Genomic DNA, 16,833 nt, shown 5'->3' with positions numbered 1-16,833 from the left:
TTTTTTTGAGTATAGATTAGTGCTACCCAGGCATGAATTTGCATCCACCAGCTGCATGTTTGACAGTCACTTTGTCAATTTACAATAATTTCCTGGATTCTTATAGATTACTGCCTGGACAATATATATATATAACTCCAGTTAGTGTTATCTATTAGAAAGGAGTCACTTAAAGTAATTTAGATTTATTCCAGAGTCATATTTTGTAAGATTTAAAAAAAAAAAAAGTAAAGCATTTTTTATTTAAGTATTCTAGCACTGGGTACAAATGAATTGATCTGAGATTTGGTCATTTTTATGACCATTTATCGCCGTCATGTGTGGAAAATACCTAAGTAAATTGTCTTTATTATTTGCATTTGTATGTTTAATTATAGCCTAAAACTAGCTGTTAAAAGAAGAACTTTCTACTGAAACTCGTCAGTCTATTCTTGTTCTGAGAAATGAAGGCTATTCCATGAGAGAAATACTAAAGATCTCATACAACAGTGTGTGCTCCTCCCTTCAAAGAACAGCAAAAACTGGATCTTACCAGAGTGGGAGAAGTGATAGGTCCTACCACACAACTGAGCAGTAGGATAAGCACATTAGAACCATTAACTTGTGGAAGGTGTTTCAGGAAGCATTGGGTGAAATTACCTCAAATTATTTCAACAAACTGACAGCTAGAATTCCAAAGGTCTCCAAGGCTATTATGGCTGCAAATGGAGGATTATTTCATGAAAGCAAAGTTTGAAGGACATAATTATTACTTCAAGTGCAAATCATAATTTTTTAACCTAGTAAACTTGTAATCTTGCCAATATTTTCTTCTCATCTTGCAACTCGTCTGACTAATAAAATGTGTTTTCTTGAAAGAACAAAATATTTCTTTGGTGACAAACTGTTATGTGGTAGTCTATATTATTCATTTCTTGTTCTGTAAATTCACATTTTCAAAACCCTTGATACCAAAAACCATCTCTACAGCTGATTGTCCAATGATTTATGAATACTTTCAGTCTTCTAATTTTTGCCGAAAATATTTGCTCCTGGAGGCCTAGACTGGAAATGAGAACGGAGGGGCAGACAGTATAGTGTATGCAATATAAGGGACAGAATGAAAAAGGAATAGAAAAATTAAATTTACACCCCTTCAAAGTATGTCATTTATTTTTTTCTCAGAAATGCCTGCACAAAAATATCCATATAATTATGTCTAGCGAAAGAAGGGAGCACATTTATAGGGGTGGCTGTTGCCCCCCTTTGCCCACCCTTCAGTTGCACCACTGACATCTGGTTAAGCCAAAAGGAACTTTAAGAAATTGTCCATGCTTGATCCTTTCCACTGACACAACTTGATTTAACCTTTTTTTAAAGTAAATACAGAATTTGAGAAGTGGTAAAATGAATTATTTTTATATTGTAACTCTATCAACATATCTTTCGAATAGTGAAGGTTTTCTTAGCATCTGTGTAACGAATTCATTTCGCAAACTTGCCAGCAGAGGGCCTTGGGCTACTTTTGGCCGTTCCTGGAATCCTCTGTAGATAACATGCATTACACGACTTTTTTGTATTGTGGAATATTTAACTACTTCTGTTTTGACAATGGATCGATGTTTTAATATTGTCCTCTAAAATCTGAAAGGGATTCAGTACTTCTTTAGAAAATCTTTTTAAAGTTAAAAAAATTAAAATAACATTGGTCTCATTACTCATATGGTGTAAAATTACATTTTTTGAAAATGAAAGTAGAATTACATCCTTTCAATTTTTACTTAATATCAGATCATGGTTAAACTAAAAAAAGAAAAGAGAACTGAGTTTGTTTGACCAACATTTTCTCACTAGTGTGTTAAATGTCACCAGAGTTCATGAAATTCTAAATCTGAGATTCACAGATTGTTGAGCCATCAACTTTGGCAGTGCTGGACCAAGCTATATGCACGTTTGAGTTTATGCAGCTCTAGTGTTCTTGATTTTAGTGTAAAAGCTGAGATTTATAAAAGGAAGAAGGAAACTACTCACTAAGCATGTCATAAGGCTTAAAAACACACTCTCCCATGATAAATGGTATGCTATGGGAAATACAATATCGGTTTCATCTTGCTTAATTGAGCATGTAGCTTCAGAGTAATCCTCAGACATTAATCATTTTAGTCACTAAGAAAATTTTGTTTTTCATTGTATTTCTTAATCAAGTTAATCTCTAGTTGAATGGTGATTTTGGTGGAGCCATAGTGTGTGACAAAGTTACAAAAAAGTGTGAAACAGAAACGTATTAGATAGTAATGAGGTGTGTCTTTTAGAATGGGTTAATTAGACGGTATTTAACATTGCTACTATAATCCAGATGAGCAAGTCTATTATATGCAATAGGTGTGTTTCAAGGCATTCAAGTTAAAGGAAGGAACCAAACTACTTTTTTTTTTGCAATCCTAAAAGCTTTGAACAAAGATAAATTCATTCCGAAGACACACTCAGTAACTGTTACTAGTTCGCCTTAAAAGCCCACTTTATTTTGTGGTTGAGATGGATCCATTATTCTCCACTTTGGTTTGTAGAGGTACAAGTACTATAGAATTGCACAAAAATCTGTGAGGGACGGCGGAGTCCCTGCTCGAAATTCCGTGAAAGAGGCGTACGGAGCCTCGTGCCAGAAGCCCATTAAAATGCTGTCTACATCGTTTTAAACTGTGTGATTGTGAGCGTGAGCGGGAATAAAAATAGCAATAGGTATTTTGTTCCATATAACACAGTAGGAGTGTAACAGGTAAACCTTCTATGGATGCAAACTCGACTAAAAACCCACCTGTTTAGGATTGTATTTGAAGCGTAATCAATTACAAATTTATTGATGGAACCTGACTTAATGTCGTGTTTTGATTGTTGATTCTATGTTGCATTGTGTTTCTGTGTTTGATATGATGTAAAGCACTTTGAAATGCCTTGCTGCTGAAATGTGATATACAAATAAAATTGATTGATTGATGATTGTAGATGCAGATGTTACAAAGGCCTTAGCTCCAGTTAACTGACATAAAAAAAAAAGGTGGAGCAACTTTACAACACACAACACAAATTTAGGTATGGCATGTACTGGCATGGCATGTGCTCCAAGTACTGAGCAATAACTGATTGCAAAAGTTAACGAATGTCATTATGATTGTTGCAAAACATTCTTTAAGCAGTACATAAACAGCTGATGAAGATTTGAATGCCGTAGTTCCTTCAAGAAGTATTCATACTTAATGGGCATTTTTGTATTTTGTCATGTTACGACCACAAACTTTAATATATGTTTTTGAAAGTTTATGTTCAATAGCAAATCAAAGTGCACATAATTGTAAAGTGACAGAAAAAAAAATCCCTGTTTTTTTAGGTTTTTGCAAATGAAATTTGGAAAGTGCGATGTGTGTATTTGCAGATCACCTTTCAATCCAACTGCAGCAGCAAAATGTATATTAAAAAGAGGAAAAAATTTAATAAAGCTTTCAGAGAATGTCCTAAATCATGACACAATGAATGTACTGTAAGTCGACATTTCCACTATTTGCTTTTGTTCATGACTGTTTGTGCAGACATGTACACAATGCCTTTGTGTATTTAGTCACTTATTGTACTGCACATTCTACACAGTGTGTATACAAATCTTGCATCTAAATTCCATTGGGCTTCACTTTACATTGACAATGAAGACAGTTGATTCAACTTAATTTATCTGGTTTCTAGTATGTCTCTACACATTTGTAAACTGAATTTCATGGCTTTCCCTCTTTACAAAATAGCTCCAACTGATTCAGATTGAATGGAGCATCTGTGGAGATAATCTTTCTTGAATTGCCGTACATTCTCAGTTGGATATGGGTCTAAATGGTGACTAGCCCTTTTTTTTACCATGAATATGCTTTGATCAAAATGATTACATTGTGGCACTTATGTGTTCAGAATTTTTACCCTGCTGAAAAGGAAACCTCTTTCACTTTTGCAGCCACTGAAATATTTTCTGCCTGTATTGTATTTCACTCTATCCATCTTCACATTAGTTACAACCATATCATAATTCTGCCATCAAAGTGACAGTAGTATGTTCAGGGCTATGCACAGAGTTAACGTTTCCTTCACTGTTATCATATTAGCATGTATCCCAACAAGTTCTGCTTTTGTCTATTCTGACAAGATGGGGTTTTCTTGACACTCTTCAGTAAAGGATAGATTTGTAATGGACAGCCATATCTGTGAACATTTGCAGTTGATCAATACTCTTTTCATTTTCAAAGTTTGGAATACTGTTTTATAGCCCAATCAAACAGTAAACTTCGACACACCTTCAACCCAGACCTGTCTGTTACTTGGTCTACACAATGTTCTCTGGCAAACCTTAGCTCACATGTATCACAATAGCCTCAAAGCAAATAACCCAGAACAAGGAGTATAGGGTGGTGTTCTTCTCTGGGCGTATATCCAGGAAAAAGGAACATGTCAGATGTCATCGTCAGAGACATCTGACATCATATTAATTATTGTTCAGAATAGAGGGAGTTGAGAACAGTCTGCCTTCAAGCTTTTAGTGTCACACTGCCTGCTGTCATACCAACGTGTCAGTGAAAATAGTGTGATGCAAGCGCTGACACACACCGAAACAGCAAGAACAATTCCTGGCCAGGTGTGTTAGTCAAAACCATTTAGTCATGTTGTGTTTGCCCAGACAACTGACTCACTGCTCACTTTCTTCAAAGTCAACAAAAGTTGGGATACCTAAACAATTTAAAAGAAACGTGCTTTAACTTTTCTTTTGTTGGTGTTTTGTATCCCTCCATGAGTGGTTCAGCTACAAGAAAAAGAACTGAAAGACACACAAACAGAATATTGCTCACTTTCTAAACAAGAAGAAAACTAAGAATAGTAAAAAACTTTTATTTTAGCCTGTGACAAAGTACAGAAAAGATAATTTGCTCAGAGTTTTTTGCGTTTTCACCAGACTCGCAGCTACTTCTCCTTTCATTATGTCCACACCCATGACCCACAGAAGGCTGTCTTCCTGACATTTTTCTCACCTTTCCTGTTCTAGCCCCCCACCTCCTCAACTGCCCATGCATTTCTAAACAAGCTCTACCCCATATGCTAGATTCCCTGGGGATTTTCTCTTCATATAATTGCGACTGGCCCCTTAGTTTTATCTATAGTTTACAGTGATAGTGAGCGTTTTGTGGTGGGAAAACATCCTCCCTCATGACAGATTCCATTCAACCTCACATTCCTGTGGTGTTAAATAAGGAGCCCAGCACTGATCCCTCTTGCCAGAAAGTTTGAGTGAGCCTGCAGAGGAGGAGGAGTCAGTAGGGGTCAAGCTGTGTACATACCAGGGAGAGGTCTTTTAAAGTCGAATAAACTTGGATTTTCTGTGGTTTGTGAGAGGAACACAGCTATTTACACGTTTAATATACCCTCCCTTGAAAGTTAATATAATTAATCAAATATCAAAATTCTTTAGTGTAGATATCTGACTTCAAAAATCACCTGTTGAACTTCATTATAACATTGAGAGTTTTAGTGAGTTTTAGTTGCAGAAAGGGGCTTCAGTCCATTCAAAACTTGGACAATGTTTCCCCCTGCTGGCAAGAAATAAATGCAAAAAAAAAAAAATGCCACGACATAAGTTAGTTGCAAAAAGGAGCTATGCCCTACCCTGGACTCAATAATACACCACCCTAAGGTGCTCCTCTGAGATATCGTTCCGTTCAGGGCGTGTCCCGCTAGGTGTGACTGTCTCGAGTGTGTGCCATTAGAGGCTGGAACGGAGCAGAACAAAGCGGTCCGCCCACGCACATTGAAACAAATCGGAGAAAGGGACGGGTGACAAATCAACTAATAGCGAGATCTAAGAACATCTGTCATTATTTGAGCAAGAGAGCAACTCCAGGTGGACTTTCCTTGAGTCGCTCCGGGACAAAGTCCGACTGCCTGTACTCTAAAATGACAAAGGTTCTCATTTACCCTGTCTTGTCGCTGCTGGTGAGTCTTTTAAGAGTATTTTATTCATACCGTTACTTAATTTAAGTGCTTGTCAACATTGTTTTCTGAAAAGCTAAGCATGAATAAGTGTGGATAACCCGACTTAGTTTAAAGCGACTGCTGAAGCTTTAAAGATCGACTTGTTTTCCTTCTCAGCTCCTTTCCTGTGTGGAGTCATGTTATATTCCTGACTCTCTCTACGTCGTTTCGCCACAAAACATTCCAGTTGGATACCAGATCACAAAAGGTACCTCTATACAGTCTGTCTATAATAACTACGTATTATGCTTTATATAATGGATTGATCTGGCTTAGTTTTTTGAAAAGAGAGAGAGAGAGACTTTCTTCTCTTTCGACATATTATACATTTATTTATTTATTTATTTTTTAGTTGAAGCTGTTGGCTGTGACCCCAAGACACTTCGTTTAACCGTGGAGGACCCTAGCTTTACGATACAAAGCAATGGGGTAATAGTAGCACTAAGTCCTGTCTCTGTGGCAACCAGAGGGCGGACATTTTCTGTGAGGGCTCAGGACAATACTGGGCCGGAAAGTGAGATGGAAGTTCACCTTGTCTGCAGTACAAAGCAGGAAACAAATGTAAGAAAGTTGCAAATGCTTTACTAAAAAAAAAAAAAAGTATATATATATATATATATATATATATATATATATATATATATATATATATATATATATATATATATATATATAATTAATAATATTATTAATAATATTATTAATTGTCATTAATAATAATAATAATTTATTTACATTACAGGAAAATGGCCAAGTAATTTTGAAGCGCACAAAAAGACGCTGGAGTCCTCCCCCCATCAACATACTGGAGAATGACATAGGGCCTTTCCCGAAATTCTTGGAAACGGTATGTTCAATGTATATATATATTCTGTACTATGGCTAGGGCACAAAGTTGACAGGGAGGGACAGAGGAAGGTAAGTATAGGGGAATACAGGAGAGGACGAAATATTAAAAGAAATACTATACAACACCTTAGAAAAATTACTATAATACTGTAGCTGCTGTTCAATGACCACACAACATAATTCCAGGGGCAAAAAGTATCCCACTGGGAAACAAATTTGGATGGTTTTGTCCTCCATATGGACTTATAATGCAATAAAGTTAAAAAAGACATTTAGACAATTATCACAAGCTTTTTGGCTGTGCATTTGTAATAGCAAACAGTCCAACAAACAACAAATAATATTTTAAATATAAAATGCAGCTATTAGGAAACAAGCTTCAGCTTGCATTCAGAAATGTAGCTTTGTTGCTAAACAGTACACAATGATTAAATTCGGTCAGATTTTGAAACATAGGTTCAGAATTTATTGACATTGCCATCGAATCAACTGCAAAAATCAGTAAAACCATATTATCACTGAAAATTCTATAATTCTAATATTTTTCTGAGGATAAGCGATACAGAAAGATGGAGCATGAAAATGTGGGTCAATCATTATAAAATTTAACAATCTCATATTTTTCTAATATTGTGCAGTTCTTGTATGCAGTGCTATTTTCACAATCAATTGCTTGTAAAGTTGATGTTATTTCAAGATATTTAATTTCTTTTCTCTATTATAGATTGTTTCAGATTCAGAAGCCAATCACAATGTGTACTACACCATTGAAGGACCTGGTGTGAACCTGGACCCAGCCGGCATTTTTAGCCTTGACAGTGCTAGTGGGGCTCTGAAAGTGCACAGAACATTGGACCGAGAAATGATTGCACAGTATACAGTAGGTTTTGTAGATAGTCCACTTCTCACCTTTTTCATTTGATCTCAACCTGCCTTATTTACTTAATTTTATATTCTATCTCTGAAATTCATTTATTTTACTAAAACTAGTAATTAATTTTTTTTATTATTTCAGTGATTCATTTATTAGTTCATTTCAAATTAAATACATTTGTACAATGCAACATAAAAAATCAAATGAGCTTGTTTTTCTGATTTCTGAAAAATGATAATGTAACAGTTGAACATGAGTGAATTGCACAAAAATACACTTAGAAGTTTCATAGACACTTAAAAGTCTCAAATTGGAGTAGTCTTATGTATTTCTAATATTATATAAGAAAACATTCTCTATTAAGCCATAAACAGATATACAGTAAAAATACAGTGTCTTAAATTTCAACCTTTATTCTTCTCTGTGTACCTTTTTTGGTTTAAGGCATTTTTGTTTACTATTTTGATGGTAAATATTAGTTCAGCTATCAGTTCTTTTTGGCGTATTAATATTTGATCGTGCTGAAATATGTGTATGTTTACAGCTAATTATTAATGCTTTGGACAAAGTATCCCATGAGCCAAGAGATTCGCCTTTGGACATTGTAGTAAAAGTGGACGATGTAAATGATAATGCTCCAATGTTCCAAGGCAAGCTTGAGTTTTCTGTGCTTGAGCAAACCTTAGGTAAGGAGACGCAAACATCCAATGGTCATGACATATGAAACCCGCTCTGTAAACATCCTCTGACTAACCATGTTATCCACCATAGCTGAGGTGGTGGGGAAAGTGAATGCCACAGACAAAGATGATCCCGAAACAGACCATGTGAGGATCAAATACAAGCTCATTAATGGGTTGGATTTTTTTGCCATCAACGCAGAAACCGGTGTTATCACCACAATCTCTAAGAAGCTGGACCGAGAGGTGAGCCCTGCCATCGCATTGAAGTTGTTTGATTTTGTTTCTTTAAATTGAACATGCTAGCTTAAATCCATCTCCTATTTCACCACTTGACTTTTTTTTCTCTTTTTGTTATGTTTTATTTTAAGACAACAGATACGCATTTGGTTACTATAGAGATCAGAGATTTGAAGGGTGCACCAATGGGTCTTTCTAACACTGCTACCGCAACAATCACCTTGAAAGACATCAACGACAACCCACCAACTTTCACCCAAAGTTCAGTAAGTGCTTAGAACCTAAATAAACATAATATTAGTAATAGATAAATAATTGAATGAATTATTATTTTCAAAACATGATAATGTTGAGTGAAAACATCACAATTTAATGTTGCACAAAAAAAAACAACAACTTTAAGACAAAAATCTGCTGCTGGATTGTATTTGAAACAGAAAAAGGATTACTCATACTACTACTAAAATATAAACAAATTGCAATTATAATGTTTGATGCTCTAATATATAAAATTCTAATCAAATATAATGGATGAACCCCTGCTGAACAGCCATATTTGCCGTATTTGCATACAAAACAATACTTTTGTTTTGTATGCAAGGACAAAGTATCCATGCCATACTATTGTCCCCTGCCACGCAGTGTGCATGATAGAAAATAGTTGTTGTGGTAGCCTCATGTATTTTTTGAAAACCTTTCTTTACCTAACTGCCAGTAGCCAGCTCATGTCTAATTCAAATAAAACATATGTATTTTTTTTCTTTCTGCAGTATAAAACTACAGTTCCAGAGAACGAGGGTGAAAAACTTCTCCTGAGAATTCCCGTGAAAGACAAAGATTTAATAAACACACCCAACTGGATTTCCAAATTTGTCATCACGAAAGGAAATGAAAATGGAAACTTCAGGATTGACACTGATCCCAAAACAAATGATGGGCTTCTTTATGTTACAAAGGTGAGTTTGATGTCAAACTTATGAATTTCTTAGTACTTATACAATTTACTCATATTTTTCACAGGAAATCAATTTTTATTTCTAGCTTTTTATTTTCTTCTTATGCCTCTCTCCATTTTCCAGCCCTTAGATTATGAGAAGACCAAGAATGTAATGCTTGAGATTTCGGCCCAGAATCAAGAAAAGCTAGTTGGAGCCAGTACCAACTGGATGTCCATCCCTGTGGAGGTTGCTGTCACCGACATTGATGAAGGCCCAGAATTCCTTCCTCCTACTGTTCGCTACACTGTCAAAGAGAACATACCAAATGGCACAGTGATTGGGACATACAAAGCTACTGATCCGGAGACCAAGAGCAGCGATGGCATATTGTAATAATTTTTATTAATTATTTTAAATAAGGTTTAAGCGGATTGACATGAATACAGCAAATGTATAAGGGTTCCTTAAAATGTTGGTCTCTTGAACAACAGAATTCAGACCTTTCTTAAATATGTGGACCAGTGACGCATGCTCTGTATTATTTTCCAGGTATTACAAGGTGTCTGATCCAGGATCATGGGTTGGAGTGAACAGCAATACTGGAGAGCTGACAGTTACGAACACCATTGACAGAGAGTCCCCTCTTGTCCAGGATGGAATTTACAACATCACTGTAAAGGCTGTTGATGCCAGTAAGTTGTTGCATTGTTCACCATGTAGAAAGCAGTGTGAGGAAAAATCTGTTTCTATGTTGTTGTTGTTTTTTTTACTATGTCAAAACACCAGTATTTAACTAAGGAAGCAATCAAAGCCTTCATCTGTTTCTTAGTCCTTTCATGGATGGTATACAGAGACAATGCAAAAACCGTTTAATTGTGTGCCACTTATTTGGACTCTAGTGTGCTACTCCAGCCATTATCCAAAGAATATCCAGAGGATAATGGCTGGATCATGGTTAACAGAGAAGATTTGAATAGGAAAGTCTGGAACAACTATGACCAGAGAAAGGGCCAAAAAGTCAGAATTTGTGTGTTTATTTATTCTTTTTTAATTCTGTACTGGAAAGTTACAAAATGTGAAGCCTCTTTTTATTTTTAAAGTATATATTTGAACTCCACCCCCCAAAAAACAAAAACAAACAAAAACATTTTATTCCTTAAAACAGATTAGAAAAGAATCCCTACTGAAGTCACTATAATTAGTGTGTGGAAGAATTAATGATGGATGTTTGCCAAAACACACAAAGATTTTGTGTTTTTGAAGAAAGCTTGTTATACTCATGTTGTACAGGTTGTTCTTCCTTCTTCCTTCTAACTCCGTTTTGATGACTGATCCGCATCCGATAAATGCTGTTTATGATGAAAGCCACACCTTTCTACTTGTCTGAACATACTGTCTTTGTTTGACCTGAAAACATCTGTTGAATAGTTTCTATATTCCTGATGAATTACTCAGACGATCTTACCAGATCTGACTGGTACTTCTTTAATGGGGAAAGTTGTAATCGGTTTCACTTGGGATCACAAAGATAGGGGGAAAAAGAAATCTCATGACGTTATGGGTTTGTGCAGACATGTTCATGTTTTTTTTTCCATCTGATAACTAATGGAATACCTTCAAATTTCAGCCTCCAAATCAGGAACAGGAACAGTAATCCTTGTCATAGAGGATGAAAATGACAACAAGCCAACAATCCCAAATAAACTGACGATGTGTAAAAAGCCGGATGGCAGTCTGAATTCCCTGGTGGTTGTGGCTCAAGACAATGACCTCAGTCCATTTTCCAGCCCTTTCAGCTATTCCATGCCAGCAAAACACGATGGAAATTGGGATGTGTCTCCATACAATGGTTGGTACCAACGTTGTGTGTTTTAAGTCAGAACAGCAGATGTTTGGGCTGTATGGGTGCTCATCAACATAGCACTGATATGGACATTTGCTAAGGATTCATAAATATTCATGCGGTAGTAGACAAAGTTTCATCAGGTTAAAAACTAATTTTAAGGAAGTCTGCTAATTAGTTAGGGCAGAATTTTGCAGGGTTTTTAACGAAGTTGTTCCTGAGTATTTATTTTATGCATAGAAGTTGCACTTTGTTACACTTTGAAGATTTGTCCATATCGAAACAGTTTTTTTCTTACTCCCTATGCTTAAGAGTTTTTCATTAACAAGAGTCATGTATGAAATGTCTTTATCCAAACGAATGACTCAAAATATGTGCGATGTAGTTTCTGAAATACACCAGAAACAGATAAAAAGGCAGAAAGCATGTGACATTTTGGCTCTAAAAACATTCAAAAACTATTACTACTCCCAAGTTAGACATTGAAGCTAGAGATGGCTCTTACATTGCTTCACATGGGTTAAATTCATAATCCATGAGGGGGGATGAGGGGTTGTTTTTACATTTATGGCAATATAAAAGCTTCTAAAAAATGTCTGTTTTTAATTTTGTTTCCTCTCAAGGAACGGCGGCTCAGCTGATGCAAAGGAAAGAACTTCCTCCAGGGTTTTACAAGGTCTCCTTCATCGTAAAAGATCTGCAGGGAATTGGTGATACTCAGACTACGACAGTAAGGATCTGCCAATGCATGAACGGAGCATGCATAAAAAAAGGTCGCTCTATCGAATTGGGGCCACTGGGTATCCTGACCTTGTTGCTGCCCCTGTTCCTCCTCCTGCTGCTCTGTGAGTGCTTTACTATTATGTTACTATTAGATCAGTGCGGACTTCCTCTGTGGTGATAATAAAAAATCCAAAGAAAGATGTAGTTGAATGGTTCATTAAAATTTAGTGTGGGATTCCGTAAAGTTAATATCTGTAAGAGATCAATTACCTGATATTGCGAAGCACAGATCTGTGAGAGGTTAGCAGCTAGTGGTTTAACTTGATATAGCTATGTTAAGCATATTAATTTGAAAGTGTTCAGTAAACTGTGCCGTTGAAGAGATCACATAAAAGTAAAAAATGGGGGAAAAGTATCTTCTCTTACTCTCTCGTTGAGGCACCTATAAAAGTTTTAGTTACTGGCTGTCTCGAGGTGCATAATATTTGAAAATCTTGCAATAGTAATAATATTGGTAAATATTGCAACAATATAAGTTGCGATACATGCATATTTGTTTCCTTCTTTTCTTTCTCGTCTGTGCTTCCTACACTCTGTGACCATCCATCACATAGAGAAATATGTGGTATATTCACAATACGTTTTGCAGCATTCTATCTCTCAGTCTGCCTGATTAGCCATGATTAGCCATGAGTCCGTTAGGATAAATGTCAAAGATTTACAAGATCTGAAAAGCACATGAACTAACCTTCTCTGATAATATTTCACAAATTGCAACTTGTGTTATTGAGTATTTCCCTCACCTTACACTAACACTTTCCTAAAAAACAGAAAGATACAGGTGGATATGTAGTCTATGATAAATCACCTACAAAACAACATTGAACCTACTTTGCCTTCTGTTAGTGATGTTAGTTTAACATGAGGTCGCAAACTAAATATTATTGTCATGACATATAGAAAAATTATCTATATCTATATATCTATATATATATATAGATATATATATATCAGTGTATTATTTTATTTATTTATTTTATGTCAAACACCCCTAGTGTTAACTAATGTACTTTTAGCATGGTTCCATGAATGTTTGGCTGAGAAAAGAGCACATTTAAATATTTGCAGATCAGATATTTTCTTATCTAGAATAGTTTTACCTGTTACCATAGAAGTGAATGTGAATAAACCACTCAGCCACTGTTTGCTAAAAGCAAAAGCTACTACTGTCTATAGCTTTTGAGCACATTTCTTTCATCATACTTATATTTATGTGATTAATAATAGTGAACAAACCTTCTGATAAATCAACCTTTTATGCTGATATCAACATACTGAGCTGCTAACTCCATTTTGCCACTCCTTGTCGGGACAAGGAGTGGCAAAATGGACTTCAGAATGTACCAGTAGTTTCAAAAATGCTGCTATTGTCAATGCTGTAAATATTTGAAAATGGTTAGAGAAGCAGCCCTTGTGTACAACAAAATCACACTGTAGCTATTTAATTTAGCATGTTGTGGTAATTCATAAATTATGAGCAGAGCCTACAAATTGTGGGTTTTTGAGAAACTTAAAGTTCTCATCAACAGCTTAATATAGGAAAGGTTTACATGATGAAACAAGGTTAAAAACAAAGCATGGGGACATTTTAATAACTTATATTAGCAGCACTGTTAGCATATTTAGCATTACTAACCAACTGTAGCCTCTCTAGTTATTTTCTCATTTGTAAACATTCATATTGTGTCTGAGCCTTCCAGTGGCCAGAACCTGCCTTTTTAAAAACAGACTGAGTTTGAAAGTGCAAAAGAATAAAATAACAATAGCAATGATATGTTCCAGGTGTAATTGCAGCAGTTTTTCTGTAGCACTTCAGATAACTTGAACCATTTCAAGTATTTGCTAAATCAAATGCTTAAGCTTAAAAGAGCTAAAGTTGACGTGTCTGGCAAGTGCTAAACCTTCCAGCAATCTAAAGATTTCTTCTGTTTTCTATAACATTACAGGTTTACTGATGTTCTCTACTTGCACTACAAAGTCAGAGAAGGTTCCACTTGACGATGAAGGATTCAGTAGTGGAATCCTCCTTCCATCGAACACAGAGGCCCCCGGCGATGAAGTGGTAAACCTTTTGCCACCATGTTGGAGATTAGAAAACCCACTGCTACCTTAATTTATTCGTTTAGCTTTGCATGATTTATTAACTCATGGTTTGCTTTGCTTTGCTTTTCAGGATTCCTCGGCTTTTACCAGCACTTCATTTGAGCAGGCAGTAAAAGGTTCAGTCAAGGGCACTCTAATGAGCCCTGGATGGCAGGGAAACAAAAGCACAAGCACAATTGGAGGCCATAGTGTGCATGAAAATGGATTCCAACAATCCTTCGGTCTTAATACAATGAATACTCATAATATGTCCTCTAGCCAGTTTGATCAGTACGGTCAGCATGTTGAGAGTAAACATCTAAGAAATGGCATGGATTCTGATCAATACATTAAGGACAATGCTCTATATCGTACTTGGCTGACACACGACCTTTATCTGAAAAAGGTAAGACTTGGGGAAAAACAAAAAAAAATATGCAAAATCAGTTTTTGATTTTTTTTTTTTTTAATTTATGTAGGAGTGTAAATTAGCTAATTTTTTTCAAAAGACAAACTGAAGCTGAACAGAAAGCTTTTACTTTGTAAAATTTAATAAATCTAGCGTTTGCTGTAGGACCTAAAGAAACTCCCATTTGTAATATAATTTTGTTCTGTAAGCTGTGTTGGTCTCCTCGGTGAACTTTAATATTTTTTCTGTGAAAAAATAATGTTTCTGCAGCTTGTTGGTTGTAATATCAGACTGCCAGTCATATCCTGAGGGTTGTCTTGTTTTATCACTTTGTGTAATATGGTACCTCTTATCATCCAGGTTTAGTCCACACACAGTAACACACTATCTCTCTCTCCCTGCTACTTTGATCTTACAGAAACTGGCCCACATGGGAAGAGAGAGGGACGAACGCTATGCCAGTGATGTTATGCACTCCTATGACTACGAGGGGAACGAGTCCGTCCATGGCTCTGTGGGATGCTGCAGTGAGCAAGGCGACAAAGAAAATCTCGACTTTTTGAACACACTTGGGCCAAAGTTCAAAACTCTTGGAGAAGTCTGTACAAAGAGATGAAAAAAGATAATGAAGTGGTTTAGGTTTACTTTTCGTTGTACAAGATTTAGATGCCTGGGTTATGAATGCTTGGTATGGTGCTGAATGTTTATCATGTTAGTGTTTCATTATGACATTTTGGATTTTTTTTCTTTTTTGGTAGAAGTCTTTTGCACTGTAAACAAAGCAGTTGTCAGTTTCAGACAAGCCATGTGACGCTTTCCTTTGTGGTAATTTCCTCCTAAAGCCTTGGTTATGTTCAAATTAAGATGTATATGAAGATAATTTCAAGCTTAATATCTGTTTATAATGACTTGATTGTTTAGCTTTTATTAATCTTGTGTTCACAGAGAAAAATGCATTTTTATTGTCAGTTTTGTACCTATAGTTTCTGAGGTATTTTATTCTATTTTTGGCTGACATTTCACACAGTGTTCTATGTATAAAACAATTTTTTTTTAAATACGTGCAGACTTTGGGATTCTGTTGTTTGACTTTTGGTGATTTTCCACTGCAAGCTTGTTCATTTTTTCTTGTTTGTTTCATGCACTAATTATGTGTGCAGGCACATTCCACCCGCAAAGGAATGTGTTTACAGTTGTCTGGGTGTAGCTTCTGCTGAGTGTCAGTGGGATTATTGCAACATTCTGAGACAACGAGTTTGCGAAAATCAACGCAAGGGCGTGAACAGGAGGGGCGGGGTGTGACACTGCCGTCAACTGATTCCCACTGTTCAGACATATGCAGGGTCAGACCCTTCAGTAAGATATCCATAAAGCTGCTTGCTTGAAGGGGATCAAATATTTATTGTCAAGCATTTTTTAGTTTTGTTGTCTGGTTTAGATTTAAATGAGCTGAAAAGAATAAATTCAAGTAAGATCTGAAGTAGAGATAATCAATGTGGTTTCTGTAAAGTACAGTGGGGGGGGAAAAAAGAAGAAAGCACTAAAAAGCCCCATGTTCTGACTTGTAATTCTTATTCTGCAAGAGTCTGTTGTGGAACAGAATCTCTGTGCTGAAACCGGTGATCACTTTGCTCAGGTTTTGTGTGCTTTGGTAAATGATTCACTGGGTGTGGCTCTATGAGCGAGGCAGTGTTCCAATACAGCCAAATCCCATGACAACAAGCCAATATTTACATAGTTCCTTGCAAATCAAGTTTGTGCACTAGAATTATTAAAACTTCTGCATGTACTTTTGCCACTGGGTTCCTCACTACAAAAAGTACAGCATGAAAAACAGGAACAATATTGGTAACAATAATGGTTTTTGTTGCTTCTATGATGAGTAGTAGGTGCTCCACTTTAAGAAAATATGGTAAAATACTAATTAATGATTATTCCACAGTTCTGGAATAGATATCTAATTCTTATTGATTTGTAAATCCTTTATTTACAAACCCAAAATAGATAATTGGGGCAGCACTAGTGACTTTATCTTTATCAATGCATTTAGGCATCTGGACATGAAAAACAACCAGCTGAAGCTCAAACGAAGCATCAAG

The 16,833-nt window shown here is 36.0% G+C and overlaps 1 protein-coding gene across 1 annotated transcript; it reads left to right on the top strand.

Annotated features, from left to right (window-relative positions):
- The first annotated feature begins 5,762 nt into the window (after nucleotides 1-5,762).
- On the top strand, nucleotides 5,763-16,214 carry dsc2l (desmocollin 2 like). The gene is made up of 16 exons (XM_032565233.1): nucleotides 5,763-5,997; nucleotides 6,154-6,244; nucleotides 6,389-6,597; nucleotides 6,779-6,883; nucleotides 7,610-7,765; nucleotides 8,304-8,445; nucleotides 8,531-8,685; nucleotides 8,811-8,945; nucleotides 9,450-9,635; nucleotides 9,759-10,006; nucleotides 10,167-10,309; nucleotides 11,245-11,466; nucleotides 12,084-12,305; nucleotides 14,190-14,305; nucleotides 14,417-14,731; nucleotides 15,153-16,214. The coding sequence occupies exons 1-16, from the start codon at nucleotides 5,959-5,961 to the stop codon at nucleotides 15,348-15,350; spliced, it is 2,682 nt and encodes an 893-aa protein (XP_032421124.1). The 5' UTR covers nucleotides 5,763-5,958; the 3' UTR covers nucleotides 15,351-16,214.
- The last annotated feature ends 619 nt before the right edge of the window (nucleotides 16,215-16,833 follow it).

The sequence above is a fragment of the Xiphophorus hellerii genome, chromosome 6 (genome assembly GCF_003331165.1).
Source record: "Xiphophorus hellerii strain 12219 chromosome 6, Xiphophorus_hellerii-4.1, whole genome shotgun sequence".
NCBI lineage: Eukaryota > Metazoa > Chordata > Actinopteri > Cyprinodontiformes > Poeciliidae > Xiphophorus > Xiphophorus hellerii.
This window is presented reverse-complemented; position numbering and strand designations above follow the sequence as displayed.

Excerpts from the sequence above, each read along its gene's own strand:
- dsc2l (XM_032565233.1), top strand. The coding sequence starts at position 5,959 with ATGACAAAGGTTCTCATTTACCCTGTCTTGTCGCTGCTG. Across the intron at positions 8,446-8,530 it reads TGTGCTTGAGCAAACCTTAG|CTGAGGTGGTGGGGAAAGTG; the intron begins GTAAGGAGACGC and ends TATCCACCATAG. Across the intron at positions 8,686-8,810 it reads CTAAGAAGCTGGACCGAGAG|ACAACAGATACGCATTTGGT; the intron begins GTGAGCCCTGCC and ends TTTTATTTTAAG.